At 32.8% G+C, this 18,885-nt stretch overlaps 2 protein-coding genes across 3 annotated transcripts; one reads left to right on the top strand and one right to left on the bottom strand.

Annotated features, from left to right (window-relative positions):
* Positions 1-611: 611 nt before the first annotated feature.
* Positions 612-4,117, bottom strand: LOC135138736 (uncharacterized). Of its 2 annotated transcripts, none has more exons than XM_064068720.1 (8): positions 3,830-4,117; positions 3,483-3,778; positions 3,287-3,434; positions 3,081-3,218; positions 1,795-2,019; positions 1,525-1,747; positions 1,105-1,467; positions 612-1,052 (listed from the first exon to the last, which is right to left on the bottom strand). In XM_064068720.1, exons 1-8 carry the CDS (start codon positions 4,068-4,070, stop codon positions 743-745), a joined length of 1,944 nt encoding a protein of 647 aa, XP_063924790.1. In that variant the 5' UTR covers positions 4,071-4,117; the 3' UTR covers positions 612-742. The 2 variants fall into 2 exon arrangements, with proteins under 2 accessions (XP_063924790.1, XP_063924792.1); XM_064068722.1 differs by having other exon boundaries at positions 1,525-1,751; positions 1,805-2,019.
* Positions 4,118-7,685: 3,568 nt separating this feature from the next.
* Positions 7,686-16,570, top strand: LOC135138370 (uncharacterized). Its single transcript, XM_064068336.1, has 7 exons — positions 7,686-8,061; positions 10,502-10,792; positions 11,293-11,610; positions 11,686-11,844; positions 14,155-14,445; positions 14,940-15,257; positions 16,334-16,570. The coding sequence occupies exons 1-7, from the start codon at positions 7,815-7,817 to the stop codon at positions 16,414-16,416; spliced, it is 1,707 nt and encodes a 568-aa protein (XP_063924406.1). The 5' UTR covers positions 7,686-7,814; the 3' UTR covers positions 16,417-16,570.
* The last annotated feature ends 2,315 nt before the right edge of the window (positions 16,571-18,885 follow it).

The following is an 18,885-nucleotide window of genomic DNA, read 5'->3' as shown; positions in this document are numbered from 1 at the left end:
AACTCTGAAGCCACTGCAACTAAGTCAGTACTAATGAACTTTAGAATTGGAAAAAAATTAATGTATAATTGTTTTTGCCTCTCTTTTAAGGTATTATAGATTATCTTTAGTCACTTTTTGCTAATTTGCCTCTTCCCATTTTTCCAAGGCTCTTGAATGAGATCTATGTCAAAACCTCCTTTGACAAACTTCCGATGAAGCACTCTTGAGACTGTTTTTGCATGTTGGAGGTTTATCTGGAGATACTTCAGTCTAGTCTTCATTGTGACTTTGGCTTGCTCTTTTTAACGACGCTCCTCTTCAGTGTTTTCTTAGACACTTGTGTCCATCTAGAGTTTGCTTTGGGTGGCGGTGGGCTTTTGAAGTTTTAGGCTCCTGCGATAGCCTGTTCAGTTCCCTCTAATTCTTGTTCCTTGTTTCAACAAGGTGCATCTTTCGATGTCACAGGTGTTATGCTAATATTGTAACACAAAACGAATTAATTGGTAGGTAATACCTAATTTTTTAAATTAGACCCAACTACAAGTTCAATTTTTGTCAAAATTTTCTCAAACTTTCTGGGCGGAGGTTGATGTGGCTCTCAGTATAAAAATAGGAAAGTCAAACCGAAGTTGTACTAATTAAGTTATATATTTACTCATCTGTCTGATGAAAGTACCATATACCTGAACATAACATGTATTCTAGTAACACAATTTTGTCATTAATTATTATTTATTTCTTCTAAAGACAACGAAGTTAACTAATCGTTTGTTTTAAGCTGTGAAAAGATAGGTTCCAAATGATTCGTAAAGTTGTAAGTAAAAATTCTCGGTGCGATAAACCCGCCAAACTCCGGTCGTCCTTTATGAAAAATACCAACTCCGGATAGAGGCACTGGGTTTGCTGATTCCACAGGTTGAGCATCCAAAAATGGTACGGTTGTTTGGCCAGCATCTTTCTGAAAATCTGAGTTTGTAAACTTGACAAACTTATTCGTAGTAAACTGATTTGGAGGTAATTTTGAACTAGTAGGAATATCGACTGCATCCAGTTTCAGTTGAGGGCCAACTCTGGAAAAAAAACGAGTAGGTCACAGTTGAAGAGGTTCTTGTATATAAATACTCATATGAATCTTCTACAACTGCTTTAGATGTTTTTGTAAGTTCACCAGTAGTAAAATTAAAAGGCCGTGTGGAAACTTGTAGACGTAAGTGGTTTCTGAATTTATCAAGTACGAACCCAACACCAGTTACAACATTTCCTTCTTTAGCCATTATATCGACCAGCTGCAAACTTCTCTTTTCCCATGATAGTGTATGATAATCTTTACCATCGACGTAATTCCTTTGGGTAATTTGATAGTCTTCAGGTGCCAACCACTGGACACTTTTAAGATCAATCTGGCCGTTTGGAAGAAGTTTACCTTCTTGTATTTGCAGATGAATAACATGATTGTGTTCAATAAACTGCAAACCAGTTACAACCCTAAAAACATGAAAACCATATTTATAAATTGCGACTAACATAGCATGATTACCATACATATTGCGATGAATGTTCGACTCGACTGGTCGCATATTTATGTGGTTTTGCGTATAAAATTTTCGTCCTTCGTCACATAAACAGAAACAATAGGAGCATTTCCAAAAAACCCAACTTCTATAAGTTTCAAGAGAAGTTATATCAGTGTCGCAAGGCTTCTCTTTCCCCAAAACCCTTCCATTTCCTAGTTTGACGTATTCGTATCTTCTGTTGGTTTTGTACCCTTTCTAGAGCTGTAGTTGTTTATAAGAATATTATGCAAATAAATACCAGTTAATACAGAGGGACACACTTCCATCGATGAATCTACGTACTGGCAACCGATCACTTTTGAACACATTGCTTCTTTCCAACACCACTCATTACTGCCACAGTTATAATGTTTTATATAAGAATAAGCGTTGCATTCTTTATTACAGCTGCCATTAGGGTCCAAGTTCACTTTATTTATTATAATTCCATGAAGAAAATTTCTAATTTCCAGGTAAGTCTCGCCTGAAACGAATTACATGTTAATGAATTACTTCCTAATCGTAAGCTAGGGAAGTACTCTGCACCCTGTCTGATATTATTAGTTATAGGTACATGGTTAAGCATTAAATACAATTAGTTGTTCACCGGACCAAAAATTTGACTTCATTTCAAAATTTTGTTACGTGAATATGTGTTGTCTAAGTGATGATTTCACTTTAAAGTCTTCAGAATTTTTCTAAAACATTTGAAGAAGAAGATTATTTTCCTTCCACTCCATTAAAAATTGTAGAACTAAAGAGTAGAGCGACATAAGATTTGTTGCTAGAAAAATCACAAGAAATTTAGCAAGACGAATTAAACTTTAAACAATATGGTAATATTAAAAAATATTGACAATAACGAGATGGACAGTACTACAATGGTAAGAAATATTTATGGCTTACACCAATGCATCCGAATTTGTCGGAGAACATTTAGCAGGTAGTTGTACTCATAAAATAATGGTCATTTTCGTTCGTGAGTAACGATGGTCCCTGTCCGAACCTGGATTATTCTGCCTTCTAATATCTGGGGATTGCCAGCAGGCGACAACTTTAAGTTGTAAATATCTTTTGCTATTGCACTATTTCTATTGTTGGCCTCGTTATTGCCAATAAAATTTTACAGGGTAGAAAGAAATTTCCAAAACTATACGAGGTCGTTATCAGGTTGTTGGTGCGGATGATTAGCTACACGTTGGTTAGGTTTTTACCATCTACATTCCTAATACAGATAGACGGAGACAGCAGACCGCTTTTGTAATATGTAAGTAGCATGTTATCGGATTCATTCGATTCAATTTTGAAGTGACGTCATCACATTGTTGGTGGAGTTGATTAGACAAAGTTTGGTTAGCGTTTTACCATCTATTCTAATATACATAAATAAGAGATTGTCTGTCCAGCAAAAACCAACACAAACTGCCAACAGACAGACAGATACATAGACAGACGGAAATATCGAGAAAATGGCCAGTTTTCTAATGGACTCGATTACAATACATCCTTAGCTTATGTTCGGGAAGTAATAATATAATAAATTACCGTATTCGTAAGGTTGGAGATCACATCTTCGCAATTCTAAAGAAGCTGTTGTTAAATAAGTCTTCAGAGTGGACGTTAGATTATTTGTCCTCATCTGGAAATTCTCACTAGCATTTACCACTGCTTTTTTGAAACTCCCTTAAAATCAACATACAAAAATAGTTATTATGACTTTGAATAGAAAATAATTTAAAAAGAAAATTTACCTTTTGTTTCTGAATATATCTCTTTGATCATATATGCTGTATATATTGATACATAACTTTTTATATTAATTGTTTGTATTTCATTCATAAATGTGTGTAATATCTCAGCACCGGATTGTTTTTCGTGGCAATAGTAGTTGTTAATGGGCTATAAATTATACTTTATTAAATATTTCTCATAATTTGTAAATCTTACGTCTAAATGTTTCAGTACATTTTCTATAAAACTTTTATCTACCACTTTTTCAAACAGCAACTTAACCATAGAAGAAACAGAATTGTTGGAGGCGGATGATACTTTATCGGCAAAATCAAGCAATACCGTAGAATTGTATTCATCAGCATCTCGTATATATTTCTTCATAGCCTTGTAATAATCATTCAAATATATCTGTGACATGTGAATATCTTTTAAGGTTGATTTATGATCATTTATCATCAGCGGTAAATTTTGTGACATTCTGCTAATAATATTCGAGTTTTTATCTTTATCTAAAAGTTAGTTAAAGAAAATATGAGGAAACAGTGTAGTTGATTGCTTACCGCTTCGTTGAATTTGTCCAATTATTTCATCAACTTCAACAGTGATGCTATCTAGTTCCAACAGTAATAACAATTTTTGATTACTGCTATCTGGGTCAGTAACATTAGGGGATTCATTTGCGTTAGCAAAATTTTCTGAAATTACGTTCGTGACTTTTACACTTAACTCGAAAAGTGCTATGGAACACGAAACAAAAGAGATGAATGTGATGAAGAAGAAACATAAGAGAGAACTCTGCATTTTCGCACACTTATGTGGGTTAATATAAAAAACACAGTGAATAGTTAGTTATGTTATCATTATCACTTATCAAATACTGATTATTACTTATCTGAATGTTACAATAAATTGTTACCAAAATATTATTTATCTATAGGTATATTTCATTAAAAATGAAACGAAAAATGTGTGTCACATTATGCTTAAATAAAACTTATCTGCTTAAGCGTAAGCCAAACAAGTATTGTAGTAGGGTCCATCTGAATGCCTACATTTATTATATTTTCTTGATAGCCCGGTCAAAATAGACATTTCAAATAACAAATAATCCGACAGAGCTGAATTTTGGTAGAGACCTTGGGTACACCAGTAGAAATAAAGTAGCAAAAGTCCCCATAGATCGCATGTGTGCTATACAAGTTATTCAAGGTCAAATGTCAACATTTTTGGTTTTTTGGATTTTTCGCGAAAACGGTAAGTTTTATCAAATATATAGTTCAGACAAAAATTGTAGATCATAAAATTATCTACAAAAATGGTACTCGTACCTATACTTTTCTTCCTAAAAATCACCATTCCCAAGATATCGCCGTTCTAAAAGTTCAAGGAGTTGCATTCTACATGATATGTACACAAATTCCACGTATATATATAGTCAGACTCTTAATATAACTAAAAATACCATTCGTGTCTCTTACATGTATAAAATAACTACGAACAATATAATAAATAACTACTAACAATTCTGAGAATACACACTCAAAAGAAACTCAATCCCTTAGTCAGCCCCTTCTAATATAGATTGATAAAATCATTTAATTTTTAAAATCTGGAAAGGTTCAACAGCGAGCAGAAATATATTCTTCAAGCAGTTTATCTTTTTATCCAAAATGCCAAAACCATATTTTATTTTTACATGTAATAACCGGCTGCGATACTACATCAGCACTGTTCAGAAGGGGTAAAACATGAGTACTGAAATTACTTGAAAAAAGGACTTAACTGATTGCGCTAAAGTATTTGAAGAAATTGACGCGTCTCCTCAAACGATAATCACAAAAGGAAGTTGCTTTCTCCTTACGGTTTATGGAGCTCTAAAAAAATTTGTTGTTTCGACAAGTATAGATATTTAACTTAAAAAAAAAAAACGAAACAAGAAACAAGTACAACTATCTTGTCTTCCTCCAACATGGCTTCTGCTCATCAACACTTGTATCGAGTAGGCATACTATCAAGTTCACACATGGCTAGGCTATCAATTGAACCCCGAAGACTGGGGTTGGAAATTAACAGATAATACTTTGGAACCGATTCAAACTACACTCCCACCTGCTCCGAAAAAACTTCTAAACACAATTTTTTGCAATTGCAAAAAAGGTTGTTATACTAAGTTTGGCTGTAGAAGAGTAGGGTTGTTGTATTCACCAGCGTGCACTAATTGCCAAGGTCACGCTTGCTCGAATGTTCAATGGAATCCAACAGACGAAGATTCATGTGATATCGATGAAGAGACAACTGATTCAGCTTCAGTTGAACAATTTATGAACATCCAGCAAGAAGAAGAGGAAGAAGAAGAAGAAATTGAAGAAGACATGACTGTTGAAGTCGAATTTGAAGAGTATGAATCAAATTAAAATGTTAACAGAAATTAGAACCATAGTTTAAATCAATCAACTATATCAATATCAAAATCAATAATCATCATCCAGTAAGTACAGTATTTTCCCATAAAACTCCGTCATAACAGACCGTAGGCCTACTGGGGAAACCACGTTAAAAAAAAACGCGCCAAGTACACTACATCACAGGTCGTGTGGAAATGTGTGCATATCATGTAGAATTGTAACTCCTTCAACTTTTAGAATGGCGATATCTTAGGAATGGTCATTCTTAGGGAAAAAACTATAAGGACCATTTTTGTAGATAATTTTAAGCTTTATAATTTTTGTCCAAACTATATTTTTGATAAAACTTACCGTTTTCGAGTAAAATCGAAAAAACCAAAAAAATGACTGTTGACCTTGAATAACTTTTTTAGCACACATGGGATCTATGGGGAGTTTTGACAATTTATTTCTACTGGCGTACCCCAGGTTTGTACCAAAACTCAGCTCTGTCGGAGTTTTTGTTATTTTTATGTCTATTTTGACCGGACTATGACGTGTCATGAGCCCTAGAATAAGAAGGTTTCCTGTTTCCGTCTGTCTGCCGCCTGTGTTCATTTTTAATGGACGGATCTCCAAAACTAGTCGGACCGGGCATCTGTCCGTCCGTTCGAATGTTCTGGAAGCTTGCAAAAGTTTTAAAATTTATCCCTTTTCGTACCTCCTAAAAAGTAATGACGTCAAACTTTGCCAAATAAATCTTATGTAAAATGTCTATACTTGTAATTTATAATTATAAATTATATTTTTTAGAATTGCTTATACATGCGACACAAAAATTTAATAAATGACTCAATTTATTTTATTAATCGAATCAGCAACAGCAAAACCGAATGCTTTAAAATCATGCAGACGTTTTAAAGTTACCGTGAGCATGGTAAATCTGTGATTAAAATATAATCTATTTATCCCCTTCATAAAATTGATGACGTCATTTCAAAATTTTGCCAAATAAATCGAAAATATGCAAAATACGAGTATGATGAGTCTATACTTGTGAATTATTATCATTAGATTCATATTTATTACAATTGCTTACTCAGAGGACTCAAAAAAATTAATGAATGAGTCAATTTATTTTATGGTTTAAATTAGGAATGGCACTCCATTTTCCCGAGAATTTGGGAATAAAATACTCTTATTATTACTACTCACATAACCAAATTGATATTATGTGTCTCTGCAAAAATGTTGATGACCTCATCAAAAAATTTTGTAAAGTTTGTTTTAACTTATAGGGTTCTTATAAAAAAAAATTGTCGAAATAAGATTTTGTAATTTTTCGAAAAAGTTTTATTGTACTTCAGAGGTGAGGGAAGTTTTGTAACTTTAGAATAGGTTTTAATATTGCACTTGTTATCAAGTTAGATACGAATCTTAACTCTTTATATGTCCTGTGTTTCTGTTATCGCAAATGTGAGAAGTCGAAAGTCCTACACTAGTTTTTAAACAAGATTTGTGTACAAAATTTTGCGATAACGTCATTATAGTCCAATAGTTTGGAAAACTACTTGCCTAATGAAGTTACCGACAGATAACAAAGAAATAGAAACAGGGACCTAATTTTTCATCCCCTAGGAGCTAAATGAAGCGTCAAGAAAATACGAAATTAGCGCTTCGTCATATGGACTCCACCACAATAGTTTCCTAATTTACGCTCGAAAATGAAAACATGCATCAAACAAAATACAGCTAAAATACGAAAACCTTTTTTTTTCGTTAGTAACACCAAACAATTTCAATTTGTAATCAAAACATACTTGGCCTCATATTTTATTTTTCTACTAGAAAATTCAATGACATTTAATTCGAAGACCTAGGACCTATAGGTATATGTAGACACAACTATTGCACTAGATTACACTTGATACCTGGGTTTGCAAGGCATGACGCACAAACAATAGAATTAAATCTTATCAAAAATTGTAAATTGAAACCGTAACCTGATTACCGCTATCTTACCCAATTGAAATATTTTGTATCATGGCGTAGTCACAAATTTAAGTAATAGGAACTAAATTTGTTAGTTTTAAAGTAATAATCAGCTACATATTGTGAAACCAATATCGTTTAGTGTACACCATTATAAAAGTGCAGTAATATGATGTTAACTGTTTTTAACATTTACAAACATATCCCACTTCTAACGATACTTTCATGTGTAGTCGCACTGCAACAAGAAAACGAAACAGTGGAAAATATTTGTCCGTTAGTAAGTGATGTAGTGTCATCTGCATTGAAAGAGTCAAAAGAGTTATTCAGCAGCGATTTCTGGAAAAATGATGACTGGGAGATAAAAGAATCAAACAACTTGTTAAGTAGGCCTGATTTTGAAGACACTTTTAAAGGTACATGTTTCTGTTTTTTTTTTACTCCCGAGCGCAGTATAGATATATAACGTATACAGTAACAACATGAGGCTCAAAATCCTTTGTTCTTGGTGTGGTCAAAATTTATGACCTTGAAAGACGTCAACCAGCTTCCGGAAACTACGAAGCCTGCGAAATTTAAACGGAGTAGTACAGTGTGTGGGTACATATTAAAGCCTCCACCATGCGTTCATTAATTATTATTAGACTAGTGGTGGCTCTGAAAGTTAATGATTTCCATCGTAACTGATAAGGTTAGCCGCATTAGTATTTGAAACATCAAATTTTCGAATTTTTACTTCCCGAGCGTAAGTAAAGGTAGTATTGTAATCGAGTCCGTCGGCCGACTCTCTACTTTTACATTTTCTCGACTTTTCATGACCCCTAGAAAATGAAGAAATAGGTCTCCCGTTTCCGTCTGTCTGTCCGTCTGTCCGTCTGTCTGCCGTCCTGGTTTTTTATTAGACAGAAAATCTCCGAAAGTACTGGGTCGATTGTTGTGAAATTTTGTATTTATACTAGGAATATCATGTAGATGGTAAAACGCTAATCAAAATTTGCCTATTCATTCCCACCAATAACGTGATGACGTCACTTCAAAATTGTCCATAGTAAATGGGTTCCAAATAGCATAAAATAATTAAATAGTCCTACATATGTAGTTTATAATAACTCCAAATTGAGTTTTTACCCGAAACGTCCAGATTTTTTGAAAAAAAAAAAAATCAAAATTATGAAACAACATTTTGCAATTTAATTTGGAATCTGCAAAATCAAATGCTTTGAAATCTTGCAGCTGATTTACAGTTATAATAAGCATGACAAATTTTTATTCAAAATATATTTACTTGTACCCTACAAAAAATTGATGAGCTCACCTCAAAAGTTTGCCAATAAATCCTATCTAAAATATACAAAATATAATGAAACTGTACTTGTTATTTACCATTCCATTCATATCTTTTGGATTTGCATATACAGGGTGACTCAAAAAAATTAATGTATGGATGAATTTATTTAATTGATTTAATCAGGAACTGCAAAACTGAATGCTTTGAAATCTTGGAGATCTTTTACAGTTATCATAGGCATGGTAAATTTTTAGTCAAAATATATTTCCTACATGTACAAAATATGATGAGTCTGTACTTATGATTTATCATTCCATTAATATTTTTTGGATTTGCGTATACTGGGTGACTCAAAAAAATTATCATTGTATTTCAGGGAAATAATTCGACGGGCGGTGGGAAAAACGTAATTGACCCTTTGGGAATAGTATTCGGCAGCAGACTAAATGCCTGTGACATTGATTAAATGCACATACTGTATGTATTTAATGCCTGTGACAACAAACCGCTTTTGAAGTTGATAGAAAGCAACCGGAAACGCATGCGTAATCCGTCGCTCATTGGTTAATTTTAACTTGGCCGTGCAGAAATCTGACTTCGCCTGAACGATGTTGTTTCATTCTTTATCATCGAAATTTATATAATGTCTACTCGCTTTGCGTATAGTATAAAGGGTCAATAAGTAACACGGAATATACAGACGGCAAGCGACAAGCCTCGACTTTGCCTCGGCTCGTACTTGAAGATTAACAAAATTTGAACAAGAAGCGACACTAGTGTCGGTGCCTTGGATCTTTTCAGGAATTTTAAAAATTGATTTTTATCAAAGGTTGAATGTTGACTTAAATAATACGTAATTTGTCATTTATGTCGGGAAAATTGGTCGCACGTAAATTTGTTGCATAGTCAATTGATTGCAAGGTAAAATTCACCGCTAATTATTTTGTTTTTATAAAATTAAATTTTTTATGTTTTGATTCTTAAGGTACAATACTTTTAAAAAATACTTAATACTATTGATTTAAAAAAAAGGGATAAGATGTCACTGTCATTTGTTCTTTTTATTTAAACCACTTGTACTATGGCGGACAAAAAATTTCAAAAAAGGTCAAATTATGTTGACTTTTAAAGTATAAATTTGGCTAGCATTGCTGACAAAATAAATTGAAAGTGTCAAAATTTCAGATTTATTTTCAAACGTCAAGTCAGAATGACAATAAGGGGACATTTACAACGATGGTTTTTAAAATGGCATGGTTAGAAACAGTTATAACGGTTAAAATGTGTGTATGAAATAAGTTACGACAGAAATGCGATGTATGTACGCCTACAATGAACAAACACAGAACAGTTCGATATAGCTTTACTAAACACACTGTACACTTTGGTGAGCCTGCGCACTAGAAATCGTTTTTTCTATTTGGTGACACTGACGCTTCTTGTAAAAATTTGGTAATCTTCTTTGTCGTTACATTCCTTGTTATTTAAATAACTATTAATGAACCTAATTTTAAATATAAATCCTAACTTCCATATTAAAATTTAGGTATTGTGTTTATTGTTTTAAGAATTCGTTATAAAGAAACAGAAGGAAATAATTGTGAACTTCGAGAAGTCTTACAGTTTTTCGGTAAAGGGAACAACCGATATTGAGTTTTTTGTATCCTCAGAATCAGGCCAATTTTACTACCCACATCAAATAAACGATGAAAAGATTTGGACTACTTTTACTGTTAGTGTAAAGGATGGAAAATTGTTCTTTTATGAAAATTATACCACATTAATACAACAGGTCACTACTGTTCCAAAGACGTTAACCATAGGAACTCCGGAACCAGCAAACTTTAAAATATACGATTGTAAGTATATTAACTACACTGTACCAGTATATCAGCATGCTTAATATAGTTCTTATCCTTTAATTAATAGAGATGTATGATGTTGTAAGTTGTAAGACAGACAAAAAAAAATTAAAAATCTTTCACTATTTATTTGCTATTTCTGTGCAACAAACATTTAGAAATGAATTGGTTTTTACTCTTTTTAGTGTACTTTAAAAACATACGACTTCTTAGATTTCATTTGCCATTATCGTGAGTTACTGCATTTAGAATACAAAGTTACATTCGCCTAAAAATTAGTTTTCAAATTACACACTTTTTTCTCTAACCAGGAAAGAAACTTATAGTGGTTATAAGAACTTAACAAATTAACCTTTACACCGGCATTAGATCTATTCTTTAAAACACATTTTTTTCAAAGAAATTTTTGATACAAGGCAGCTGATCTCTTACGAAACTAATGTTTGCTCTAAATCTAATTAATTTGTTCGTAATTAATACGTTATTTTTATTTTTAGATGAGTATAAAGAAGCCACCAGCGACACTAAAGAACAGACATATACAAACAATTTGCAATTTCCAGGTTCCCAGGAGGTTTATTTAATTCTCTCTGTCTCTTTGTGTGACACTTGCGTCCTGATTGCAACATATAATAATACCAATTGTTTTATGTATTCATCTAATGACCACAATACTGAACGCTGGGCAAGTTACAAAATCAAAATAAATCCTAATATTTACAAAGAAGCAATTCTGACTCGACGTAAGCATAACTCAAATAACACGGGATACTGGAAATTACACTTAGGACTAACAAATCATTCAGTTGAACCAGGTGAATACTTGTATTGCAATAATATAAACCAAAGTGTTAACAGCATTATTATCAAATTTATTTGCCAATAAACAGTGGAAAAGCCTATTTGTCCGTTAGTAAGTCATGTAGTGTCATCTCCATTGAAAGAGTCAAAAGATTTATTCAGCAGCGATTTCTGGGAAAATGATGACTGGGATATAAAAGGATCAAACAACTTGTTAAGTAGGCCGGATTTTGAAGATACTTTTAAAGGTAAATGTTTCTGTTTTTTTTACTCCCGAGCGAAGTATAGATATATAACGTATACAGTAACAACATGAGGCTCAAAATCCTTTGTTCTTGGTGTGGCCAAAATTTATGACCTCGAGAGACGTCAACCAGCATCCGGAATGTACGAAGCCTGCGAAATTTAAACGGAGTAATACAGTGTGCGGGTACATATTAAAGCCTCCACCATGCGTTCATTAATTATTATTAGACTAGTGGTGGCTCTGAAAATTAATGATTTCGATCGTATTTGATAGGGTTAGCCACATTAGTATTTGAAACATCAAACTTTCGAATTTTTACTTCTCGAGCGTAGCATGACCCCTAGAAGATGAAGAAATAGGTCTCCCGTTTCCGTCTGTCCGAAAGTCCTGGGTCGATTGTTGTGAAATTTTGTGTTTATATTAGGAATATCATGTAGATGGTAAAACGCTAACCAAAATTTGCCAAATCATTTCCAACAATAACGTGATGACGTCACTTCAAAATTGTCCATAGTAAATGGGTTTCAAATAGCATAAAATAACTAAATAGTCCTACACATGTAGTTTATAATAACTCCAAATTGAGTTTTTACCCGAAACGTCCAGATTTTTTGAAAAAAAAAAATCACATTATGAAACAACATTTTGCAATTTAATTTGGAATCTGCAAAACCAAATGCTTTGAAATCTTCCAGCTGATTTACAGTGATGATAAGCATGACAAATTTTTATTCAAGATATATTTACTTGTCCCCTACAAAAAATTGATGAGCTCACCTCAAAAGTTTGCCGAATAAATCCTATCTAAAATATACAAAATATAATGAATCTGTACTTGTGATTTACCATTCCATTCATATCTTTTGGATTTGCATATACAGGGTGACTCAAAAAAATTAATGTATGGGTGAATTTATTTAATTGATTTAATCAGGAACTGCAAAACCGAATGCTTTGAAATCTTGGAGGCCTTTTACAGTTATCATAGGCATGGTAAATTTTTAGTCAAAATATATTTCCTACAAGTACAAAATATGATGGGTCTGTACTTATGATTTATCATTCCATTAATATTTTTTGGATTTGCGTATACTGGGTGACTCAAAAAAATTATCATTGTATTTCAGGGAAATTCGACGGGCGGCGGGAAAAACGTAATTGACTCTTTGGAAATAGTATTCGGCAGCAGACTAAATGCCTATGACATTGATTAAATACACATACTGTATGTATTTAATGCCTGTGACAACAAACCGCTTTTGAAGTTGATAGAAAGCAACCGGAAACGCATGCGTAATCCGTCGCTCATTGGTTAATTTTAACTTGGCCGTGCAGAAATCTGACTTCGCCTGAACGATGTTGTTTCATTCTTTATCATCGAAATTTATATAATGTCTACTCGCTTTGCGTATAGTATAAAGGGTCAATAAGTAACACGGAATATACAGACGGCAAGCGATAAGTCTCGACTTTGCCTCGGCTCGTACTTGAAGATTAACAAAATTTGAACAAGAAGCGACACTAGTGTCTGTGCCTTGGATCTTTTCAGGAATTTTAAAAATTGATTTTTATCAAAGGTTGAATGTTGACTTAAATAATAATTTGTCATTTATGCCAGGAAAATTGGTCGCATGTAAATTTGTTGCATAGTCAATTGATCGCAAGGTAAAATTCACCGCTAATTATTTTGTTTTTATAAAATTTAATTTTTTATCTTTTGATTCTTAAGTTACCATACTTTTAAAAAATACTTAATACTATTGATTTAAAAAAAGGGATAAAATGTTACTGTCATTTGTTCTTTTTATTTAAACCACTTGTACTATGGCGGACAAAAAATTTCAAAAAACGTCAAATTATGTTGACTTTTAAAGTATAAATTTGGCTAGCATTGCTGACAAAATAAATTCAGAGTGTCAAAATTTCAGATTTATTTTCAAACGTCAAGTCAGAATGACAATAAGGGAACATTTACAACGATGGTTTTTAAAATGGCATGGTTAGAAACAGTTATAACGGTTAAAATGTGTGTATGAAATAAGTGACGACAGAAATGCGATGTATGTACGCCTACAATGAACAAACACAGAACAGTTCGATACAGCTTTACTAAACACACTGTACACTTTGGTGAGCCTGGGCACTAGAAATTGTTTTTTCTATTTGGTGACAGTGACGCTTCTTGTAAAAATTTCGTAATCTTCTTTGTCGTTACATTCCTTCTTATTTAAATAACTATTAATGAACCTAATTTTAAATATAAATCCTAACTTCCATATTAAAATTTAGGTCTTGTGTTTATTGTTTTCAGAATTCGTTATAAAGAAACGGAAGGAAATATTTGTGAACTTCGAGAAGTCTTACAGTTTTTCGGTAAACGGAACAACCGATATTGAGTTTTTTGTATCCGCAGAATCAGGCCAATTTTATTACCCATATCAAATAAACGATAAAAAGATTTGGACTACTTTTACTGTTAGTGTAAAGGATGGAATGTTGTTCATTTATGAAAATTATACAACATTAATACAACAGGTCACTAATGTTCCAAAGACGTTAACCATAGGAACTCCGGTACCAGCAAACTTTAAAATATACGATTGTAAGTATATTAACTACACTGTACGAGTATATCAGCATACTTAATATAGTTCTTATCCTTTAATTAAAGATGTATGATGTTGTAAGTTGTAAGACAGACAAAAAAAATTAAAAATCTTTCACTATTTATTTGCTATTTCTGTGCAACAAACATTTAGAAATGAATTGGTTTTTACTCTTTTTAGTGTACTTTAAAAACATACGACTTCTTAGATTTCATTTGCCATTATCGTGAGTTACTGCATGTAGAATACAAAGTTACATTCGCCTAAAAATTAGTTTTCAATTTACACACTTTTTTTTCTAACCAGAAAAGAAACATACTGGTTATAAGAACTTAACAAATTAACCTTTACACCGGCATTAGATCTATCCTTTAAAAAACATTTTTTCCAAAGAAATTTTTGATACAAAGCAGCTGATCTCTTACGAAACTAATGTTTGCTCTAAACCTAATTAATTTGTTCGTAATTAATACGTTATTTTTATTTTTAGATGAGTATAAAGAAGCCACCAGCGACACTAAAGAACAGACATATACAAACAAATTGCAAATTCCAGGTTCCGAGGAGGTTTATTTAATTCTCTCTGTCTCTTTGTGTGACAGTTGCAGTCTATTGGCAATATATAATAATACTAATTGTTTTATACATTCATCTAATGAGAACAATAATGAACGATGGGAAAGATATAAAATGAAAGTGAATCCTAAGATTCAGAAAGAAGTAACTCTGAGTCGATTGCAGCGTTACCCATACAACGAGGGATACTGGAAATTGCACTTAGTACTAATAAATCATTCAATTGAACCAGGTGAATACTTGCATTGCAATAATATAAACGAACGTGTTAACAGCATTATTATCAAATTTATTTGTCAAGTATACAAACAAAATAACTACATTTTTAGCAGTAACTAACACAGGATCTCCTATTAACCATATTTACGCTTTAAATGTTGGAACAAAAACGCGAGGACACTGTTATAATCTAAAGAAAGAGTCCTTCCGATCCTTAACTCGACAATATTTTTTGTCTAATAGTGTTTTCAATGTTTGAAATTTTCTACCCGATTATGTCATTAAGAGCTCGTCACTTTTAAGTTTCAAAATTAATTTTGATAAGTATATGGGTGACGGCGATAAATGGATCTCTTAGCAATTGATGAAACTTCATATCGGATCAATAATAATGACTGTTGTACGCGGGCATAACAGGTATTTCCCTCTACCCAATCGGACTATAATAACAATAAAAAAAAAATATAAAAAAACTATGTTACATGCTTTGTTTCACTCTTGTTCTACTTCATACTGAGAGCGGACTATCATCATAATTTTTATCTTTTAATGTTGACAAGAATGTTTTGCTTTCTGAAGAATATTTAATAGATTTTGCTCTTAGTGATAATAATCAAACAAGAATTTGTAGCATTTTAAAATAAAATTATCGAATATGTTTAGCTCAAGAATTGGTAGCTAAAAAACGACGCTAACCGGTAATGCAATCTTAAAACGTCATTTAAGACACTGCTTTTGTTTCAAACAATTTATAGTCGCATAGGAGTATTTTTTATCACATTACATATACCTACATAGTATACATACACACATACGTTTATTTCACTTTTTTGGTAGCAGCAAGTATAACAATATTTGATCATTCAAATATAGAAAAATTGTTAATTCGGAAATTTGAACATTTACAGCACACAATGAATTTTAAAGATTTTGAAATATAACCTCCACAACTACTGACATCCACTGATTGATTTCATTACACTCAAATAAAGTTAGTTGTGAAATAAAATTAGAATAATATATATATATATATATATATATATATATTTTGTATATTTGTTTATTCAGGACTAACTTTTTTTTTTTCAGGTAATTCAACTAGCTGGCCATACACACCGTTAACAAGAACAATAATTATAATTATTACAGCAATCATAATTGCAAGTAAATAATAACCATAATTTGTAGTTTATGTTACAAAAAGCTCTATTAAATCTTTTATAAAATTTGTATTTCCATCACAGTATAGTATTGTTTTCCAAAATATAGTGTTTTGTACTTTTTCATTGTATGTACTCGCGATAATAAAGTCCAATAACTATACTATATATTTATTTATTTATTTATACGGGCAATTCGTGAGTTACGTCACCTCCGCCAAGCGTAACGTGGTGGGTGAAAAAGATTGAGTTAGCCCTGCCAAGTTTTTCTTTTTTGGTGGAAAGGAAATGCCTACGCAGACCACCGTGTTGGTTCTGGCCACTTCCTCGACCCACGGGGTACTGGAGGATTGGTTACCGCCCTAAAACCCCTCCTTCTTCTGCTCGGGTACCAGAACTTTGTCTCTTTCACCCGGATCGCGCTTCTTGGGAAGACACAGAGGTGCTGTGCTACCAAGTTCGGTCAATTCCACTATGTCTCTGCTGGGGAGGGTTCTTATGCAGCGGCCATCCCCTTCTTCGCCGGTCCATGGTCGTAGAAACAGCCAATGGACGAGTGAGGGTGGTTCCTTTAGGGGTGATAGGGCGAGGTACGAGCAGCATCTTCGAAAGGGTATTAGTGGAGCGCCTTGGTGCTAAGGCATGTTCGCTACACAATAGTAATAATAATAATAATAATAAACACAATGCAATATAACTAATACATTATGATACAGTTGACTCCAGAAAAAAAGGGAATGGAATTTTTGTACAATGTAAAATGTACCTGTCTCTTATCAATTTGACAAATCTGTTAAATATTTGTCACTATTTTGACACAAAATTTTTGAAGTCTCATTAAGTCATTATTATTCTGGAGCCAACTGTACAATGGTGTAGTAACGAATGTACACGACTTTGTACTAAACTGTAAAATAAAATTAAGAAGTAGGATGAATTTATTATGAATTGACCTTTGGAACTATCCCAGGAATATTTTTGCATAAAAAGACTTTAACATTAAGGACATAGAATCACAAGATAGTTCCCAATTTATGACTGAAAACCATACTATCGTGCACTTTAAGCATTTGGAAAAAAAAATGTTTGTACTGTGAAAAACTATTTCACGAGGACTTAGGACAAGATTTTGTTTTCTGACGAATCTGTTGTTTAAATGGTCAGGTGAACAGACGCAACTGTAGGTACTGGTCTGACACAAATTCCTACTGGATGGAGAAAATTCACACACAACGTGCAGAAAAACTGAATGTTTGGTGCGGTATTATTGGTTACCATGTAAGTAAATGATGCTTTTATTTATTAATGGGAATTTAAATTCTGAGGGATACTTAAGGCTGTTGCGGAAACGCTTAGAGAATTGTTTCCCAATTACCAAAATCCGGAGTTATAGTTACCGTATTCGAGATACACCCACATAAAGTTTTATGGGACCACTCACTCAAAAATCGGTGCTCCTGAAACCGCAACCATAAATTATGAAAAGGGCTTGACAGGTCATTTTATACAGAGCCGTATTCGGGTTGAGTTGAAAGTTTTACCTGCTTTCGGTAATGTTATAGATATAATATTAGAAAATATAATAATCGTCCAGAAAGTTCTCCCGCTGTAGTAAATCTCCTTAGACAACAATCAGAACTCATATCTTCTGAAAAATGACAGAATTGTATTCGGCATGTTATAAAAGTTGAATCAACATTTGTAAATACACGGCCTAACGAAATTATAATTTCAATAAATAACGACTCATCTGAGTCTGAAAGTGACTTATAATCTTATAAATATTATTTAACTAATACAATTTGTCTTTTATTTCACCTTATTTTTTTAACACAGTACGGCCCTGAAAAATTCCACCGGAACGTGCCGATATCTGGTCGCATAAGGTGTTAAAAGCAATAAATTACTGTTGCCATTGTGCAGGGGTTTCACTCATTATCTGTCATAAAGTTTTATGTGGGTGTATCTCGAATGAAATTTGTATACTAGTAGAAACTATTTGGTTTGAACAAAACGGTGCTCCACCCCATTTTGGACGTCAAGTGCGATAGTATTTAAATGAAACTTTTCCTGATAGATGGATAGGCCGAAGAGGTACTACTGAGCTGCCTGTCAGGTCACCGGATTTGGCACCGCCTGACTTTTTTTTATGAGGCTATTTGAAGAATCGCGTTTATATCAATAGATTTACAAAAAAGCCTACGTAACGAAATTGCTAGTATTCGTCCAGAAATTCTCATTAACTCATTACAAAAGTTTAGTCAGCTTCTTTTTTCCTACTGCCAGGAGTAAATGAAGAGCATTTTGAGTATCTTTTGTAGAAAACAGAAGTTTACTCATAGTTTTGGTTGTGATTGGATAATTTATTTATTGTTTAGTATTAATTAAAAAAATAATTTTTTATTTATTTAATTATTGTTTAATAATTTATTTTGCCATTTCAGTCAGAAACAAAGTATGATTGTGCTATATCAATGAATT

This window comes from Zophobas morio, unplaced genomic scaffold, assembly GCF_036711695.1.
Source record: "Zophobas morio isolate AGI-343-1 ecotype UQ-CSIRO unplaced genomic scaffold, CSIRO_AGI_Zmor_V1 ptg000030l, whole genome shotgun sequence".
NCBI lineage: Eukaryota > Metazoa > Arthropoda > Insecta > Coleoptera > Tenebrionidae > Zophobas > Zophobas morio.
The sequence above is the reverse complement of the archived record's forward strand: the minus strand, read 5'-3'. Positions and strand labels throughout refer to the sequence as shown.

What these genes read in the sequence shown, in the direction of transcription:
- LOC135138736 (XM_064068720.1), bottom strand. Translation starts at nt 4,070, where the DNA reads ATGCAGAGTTCTCTCTTATGTTTCTTCTTCATCACATTCATCTCTTTT. An exon ending in TGGACAAATTCAACGAAGCG is followed by an intron (nt 3,779 to 3,829) that starts GTAAGCAATCAA and finishes ACTAACTTTTAG; the next exon opens with ATAAAGATAAAAACTCGAAT. An exon ending in TCGAACATTCATCGCAATAT is followed by an intron (nt 1,468 to 1,524) that starts GTATGGTAATCA and finishes TCATGTTTTTAG; the next exon opens with GGTTGTAACTGGTTTGCAGT.
- LOC135138370 (XM_064068336.1), top strand. Translation starts at nt 7,815, where the DNA reads ATGATGTTAACTGTTTTTAACATTTACAAACATATCCCACTTCTAACG. An exon ending in TTTTGAAGACACTTTTAAAG is followed by an intron (nt 8,062 to 10,501) that starts GTACATGTTTCT and finishes TATTGTTTTAAG; the next exon opens with AATTCGTTATAAAGAAACAG. An exon ending in TTTTGAAGATACTTTTAAAG is followed by an intron (nt 11,845 to 14,154) that starts GTAAATGTTTCT and finishes TATTGTTTTCAG; the next exon opens with AATTCGTTATAAAGAAACGG.